Genomic DNA, 6,000 nt, shown 5'->3' with positions numbered 1-6,000 from the left:
TACTCGAATTCCAGTCGCGCGACTGCTGGTCGCAAACCGTTAAACCAATCAGCGGCTCAGCTGACGTGAACGCAAGCTAGCTTTACTCCATGTGGTGAACGGTCAAGGTAGACACGATGTGGAAATCAACTCGGAAGTCGCATTCGCAAGTGTGAACATCGGTTTCTATCTGGTCGCATGCGACTACCATTCGCATGTCCTTCGCGAGTCGCAAGTGTGAATAGACCTTTAGTCTGGTTCCACATACGCGTCAGAAAAGTTCCAGTTGTAAGTGGAAATTCCACTTATTTAAGTGGGAGTGCCACTTATAACTGGCACATTTTTTACTCGTATGCGGAAGGCGATTAAGAGAGCAGACATAGTCTTGATAACGGGGCGGTGCACATTTCAGTACACAGGAGACATTTCTGCATATTTTTGACGGTTGGGACAGCTTCTACATGCCTACCTTGAAGGTACTTGTCTCAAATCCCCTTAATCACTAAAGGGCAACACTCTAGCATCAACTCTTAAGGATCCCAAGCGTCCCTTAATTTCCTCGCTGCCCACCCCTGCACTTTCTGTCTTAATTCTGCCATTCCCACCTTCTTTTCACCTCTGACGGCATGGTTCAGTTACTGCGCCTGTCTTGTCCTGAAAAGCATGTTTCAATTTATCTTCTCTCTTAGTGTTTGTATTTTATTATAGCGCGTCAACGTCGCAACAATTGCATTACAAGAAAATGCAGTATTTATGTTCCACCCAATTGCGCAAAAGGTATAGGAAGTGCCGGTGTGGGGGCTGATGGTGGGGAGATGGATGAGCTTGACTTTAAAAGATGGAAGGGGGGGGGGGGGGGAGGGGGTGCGAGTGGCGTTGTTGCATTTCGCGACCAGCGACATGATGCAGCAGCCAAACTCCAAAGCCATTACGTGAGAAAGATAGAAGAAAGACAGGAAACCGAAATTTTAACACCACGGGACTGGTTGAAATTCCACATTACGCATTAGTATTTACGTTCGGAATACTTTATACAATGCGGAACGCTGTACCTAGAAAAATAAATTTTAAAGGCGTGCATGAACTACTGTGGAATTTTATGGAAACTAAATTGTCAGAGGGAAGAAAAATGTTTTAAATTGTGGTAATTTATTTCTACCTTTGAGATGTATTCAGGAATGAACAATTCTGCTGGGTTAGTGCACTGAATGCTTTCCTGCCTTTCTGTACAAAGAAGAAACAGCCTAAAAGGTCGAGTGAGGGCAGGCGCAAGTACAGTAGACGGTCATTCAACTACCTAAATGAGCTGCGGTATTTCGCTTCGGTCAAGAAGGACATGATGAAAGGTTAATTTATATCGCCGCTGCCTATAAATTCTCACTGAAAAAAAGGAGCCATTTGTAATAGCTTGTTCAGAGTAACTTTAAACTTAAACAGACTTGCTCAACGGTATTTGATTTTTGCCAGCATCTTTCGCGCACCTGACATAGATAATGCATCTCAGAGGGGTAATGATGTCGGCCAGCATTTTCTGTAAGTTTTCCGTCATGTTAAGTTTTAAGAGCTTGTGTAAACCTAATTTTGGTTAGGTGATCTCGTCCCATTTACGTATTCCTAACATTTTAGCTGCATCCTTACTTCAGTCTGTCTTGTTATATAATCTAAACGTGCATGACCACGGAGTTCTTAAAAAACACCCAGCCCAATGTGTTTGCTTTTAAGCTACTTGACTGAAGATAAAGCGCACAAGGAAGACACACACAAGAAAGGAAACACAGGACACGCGCTAACTCTCATCTGGTTTATTTGCAGAAATAACAGCAAATATATGCTGAAAAGGGGTCATGCGCAGTACATAACAAAAAACATAAAGAGAGAGTCAAAAAAGGGAATGTTACAAAATATGATCAAGGAATATCACAAAACACGCTCAAGAAAACTGATCTCTGCCTTCCAAAGCCGCACCGACGTATCGCTGACACACCTATCTCCCCTTTTTCTGATACGGAATGCCTCCAAAAGCTCACGCGCTGTCTTATCACGGCCTCTGTCCAGAATCCTAATGTCAGCCAGTCGCGGCTCGCATGCAGTGCAGTTCGCGCAATGCGCTGCCAAATTTGTCCCTCCATTCCTTAAAGCCCGCAAAGTTACTTAACGTTCACTCATGAACTTCCTTCACAGGGTTCATTGCAGTTTTTAGATATTAACGTTACTTTAGGGAATGGTCATGTTTGTTGGTTGTACGCTCCGTGGGCACAGAAACAACTTCTACCCTTCTCCTCGGCACATTCTAAAACCTAAAAGAGCTACCGCTAGCCAATGCTTAGGGTCTGCTCTCACGAAGTCGTGCCCGCATGCTGTGCAGTTGAGGTTTAATAGGCAAATACAGCGGTTGCTGTCTGCTGGTTACCCCTGCGCGGTCATTATGTCAGTGACGAAAGCCCTGCTCCAGAAAACCAAGCGAGCCATGTTTGGGAAAAAAACTGCTCCGGTGAGAAATACGGTTAAACCTGTTGTGGTTCCGTATATGCATAAGGTTGCGCACCACGTGTAGATAGTGGCGAACAGACATGGCGTGCCGGTGGTGTTCTCAGCTCCGAAGAAGATGGCGGAGCTGTGCTCACGCATTTCGCGTGTTGGAAAACCGAGCGGTTGTGAGAAAAAACATGCTAAGCGGTTTGTCGACTGCTGCATGGGGGTCGTATATGAGATCCCGCTGACCTGTGGGAAGGCCTACATTGGCCAGACCGGGCGCTGTATTAATGATCGAGCAGGGGATCATTTGCGGGCTTTAAGGAATGGAGGGACAAATTTGGCAGCGCATTGCGCGAACTGCACTGCGTGCGAGCCGCGACTGGCTGACATTAGGATTCTGGGCAGAGGCCGTGATAAGACAGCGCGTGAGCTTTTGGAGGCATTCCATATCGGAAAAAGGGGAGATAAGTGTGTCAGCGATACGTCGGTGTGGCTCTGGGAGGCAGAGATCAGTTTTCTTGAGCGTGTTTTGTGATATTCGTTGATCATGTTTTGTAACATTCCTTTTTTTTTTACTCTCTCTTTATCTATTTTTTTATGTACTGCGCATGACCCCTTTTCAGCATATATTTGCTGTTATTTCTGCAAATAAACCAGATGAGAGTTAGCGCGTGTCCTGTGTTTCTTTTCTTGTGTGTGTCTTCCTTGTGCGCTTTATCTTCAGTCAAGTAACTATGCACCATCTTGCCCAACTTCAAGTTTTGTTAAATTGCTTTTAAGCCATGTCTTAGGGCTGTTGTAAGCATCCTTGGAATGCCTAAGCTCAAGAAAGGTGTGATGAAATTTCTCTTCCCTTGCGAGACTACAAACGCTGGAGACACGCAACGAGTCACGTTATAGTGCTTAAAATGAACCCCTTGTCCTCTATAATTTGGACAGTCTAGCGAAGTTGTTTTGTTTTTGTTTTTTTTTTGTTTTTTTTTTTGCAACAGCAGATGTTCTTTCTTGAAGGCACAACAACAGTTTCTCCTTTTTCAAACTTAAGAATAATGACTGAGGTTTAACGCTTCCAATTAAATCTATTTACATGATGAAGTAGCTATCACATCGGTTAAAGTTATGGTTCAACAGTAAACTTAAACTTTGGTCGACTGAAAAATGCATGATTGCATGCCATGCGGGTAGAAACTTTTGAACTGTAAATAAAACGCAAGCTTCCATCGCTATCTGCTTTACAGAGATAAACTGCGCAAAAAGCAGTGAATGTTAAGTTAGACACGATCTGAAATGTACCTGGGCTCAGGATATAAACTGTATGGGTAGTTAAGGAGCACTCAATGTTCGTTCCAGCTTTGCTCAAAGACCTTCTTGACGCAGTTTTAGAAATGCTTGCATGACAACCGGTCTTTTATTTGGTAAATAGTAAGCAGATGGCTATTCAGGCACGATCTGCATGGTTCGAAAATGCGCTCTTGCCTAGTTCCTAAGATTTGTTTTTTTATTTACGATTGTGCCGCAAACAACACCAGTGTCCGTCATTATGCGTATGTTTCCTGTATTAAGAATTATCTCTGTTTACTTACTAATAACTGAAACAATCTGTATGAGGAAGACGAAGCGCTGCATGTTACCGCACAACACATAATTTCGACTCACGTTTAGAGAGTATACATTTTGGGACATGCCCGTTTGAGAAGTTCTAATAATAATAATAATAATAATAAGGTTATGGTTCAACAGTAAACTTAAACTTTGGTCGACTGAAAAATGCATGATTGCATACCATGCGGGTAGAAACTTCTGAACTGTAAATAAAACGCAAGCTTCCATCGCTATCTGCTTTACAGAGATAAACTGCGCAAAAAGCAGTGAATGTTAGGTGAATTAACCGGTGAGAAATACGGTTAAACCTGTTGTGGTTCCGTATATGCATAAGGTTGCGCACCACGTGAAGAAAGTGGCGAACAGACATGGCGTGCCGGTGGTGTTCTCAGCTCCGAAGAAGATGGCGGAGCTGTGCTTACGCATTTCGCGTGTTGGAAAACCGAGCGGTCTTTGCTATGGTCTTTCCCGTTATGATGTATGGATGCGAGAGTCGGACTGTGAAAAAGGCTGACCGCCGAAGAATTGACGCGTTTGAATTGTGGTGCTGGCGAAGACTCTTGAGAGTTCCTTGGACTGCCAGAAGATCAAATCAGTCAATATTGTCGACCATAAACCCTGACTGCTCATTGGAGGGTCAAATTCTAAAGTTAAAGCTCAGCTACTTTCGTCATCTGATGAGAAGAGAGGAGTCGCTGGAGAAAGATTTGATGTTGGGAAAGGTTGAGGGTCGCCGGAGAAGGGGTAGGCAGCGAACGCGATGGTTAGATGGCATCCTCGAGGCACTGCAGATGAAGTTATGTGATGTTAGGAAGATAGTGAGAGACCGGAAAGCGTGGCGTGACATGGTCCATAGGGTCACGAAGAGTCGGACACGACTGAACGACTGAACTGAACTGAATAATAATAATAATAATAATAATAATAATAATAATAATAATAATAATAATAATAATAATAATAATAATAATAATAATAATAATAATAATAATAATAATAATAATAATAAATGGTTCAGAGGAAGGGTAAGGCGCAGTATCTGTCACACTTGTCTCGGTGGACACCAAAACTACGCCGTAAGGGAAGGGAAGAAGGTGGGCGTGAAAGTGTAAATAGAGAAAAAGTAGCCGTAGTGGAGGGCTTCGGAGTAATTTCGACCACCTAGGGATCTTTATCGTGCACTGACATCGCACAGCACACGGACGCCTCTTCGTTTCGCCTGCATCGAAAAGCAGCCGCCGAAGTCGGGATCAAACCCTGGTACTCCGGCACAGTAGTTGGGCATCTTACCACTGCACCACTCCGGCGGGGCTCTGAAAAGTTTTATATTTCATAATTTAAGCGCCTTGTTCATCTAATGTACTCCTGGTGCTGTTGTCATCGTTGTTTATTTACTTTTCACGTATAACGACCAAATCGCCTGATCTGCCGTTCATCTACAGATCATGATTTTACCTGTTCGAAATATTTGTCTCTCGCATTGGCGCCCATAAAAGTATATAAAGATGTCTAGACTGCACAGGGTTTTAAGGTTGCAGTATCTAACAAGTTTATGCTACGAAAAGCATAAGTTTTTAAATATCTTGATTATCATTAATTTTTGTTTGTATTAGCTGTGCTAACTGGCTGTCTTTAAACGCTAATAAAACAACTATAATCTCATTTCGCCGCCGTCCGTCTTACCCTACCATGAACTAGGCTATTTTCGGCGCGTCGATATCTCATGCGTCCACCTAACACGGGATCTTTCTTGGAACACCCACATTACGAACGTAACCAACGTATCCAACGGAGCTAACCGTGTTCTTAGTTTTTTTAAAGGTAACTTGCGTCTAGCACCGGCTGCACTAAACCTTTCCGCATATTTAACTCTTGTCTGCCCTAAACTAAAATACTCGTGCTATATCTGGGACCCCCAACAGAATAACCTTTCTAAAACACTCG

The 6,000-nt window shown here is 43.3% G+C and overlaps 1 protein-coding gene across 2 annotated transcripts in view; it reads left to right on the top strand.

Moving 5' to 3' along the window:
* The first annotated feature begins 1,365 nt into the window (after positions 1-1,365).
* LOC146188739 (uncharacterized) overlaps positions 1,366-6,000 on the top strand; it is a 52,411-nt gene continuing 47,776 nt past the window's right edge. For both annotated transcript variants that reach the window (XM_084603909.1, XM_084603908.1), the window contains exon 1: positions 1,366-1,512. In XM_084603909.1, the coding sequence (XP_084460035.1) occupies positions 1,473-1,512 (40 nt within the window). In that variant the 5' untranslated portion in view covers positions 1,366-1,472. The remainder of the gene's footprint in view (positions 1,513-6,000) is intronic.

The sequence above is a fragment of the Amblyomma maculatum genome, chromosome 5 (assembly GCF_055883805.1).
Source record: "Amblyomma maculatum isolate TAMU_Amacu chromosome 5, ASM5588380v1, whole genome shotgun sequence".
Taxonomy (NCBI): domain Eukaryota; kingdom Metazoa; phylum Arthropoda; class Arachnida; order Ixodida; family Ixodidae; genus Amblyomma; species Amblyomma maculatum.
This window is presented reverse-complemented; position numbering and strand designations above follow the sequence as displayed.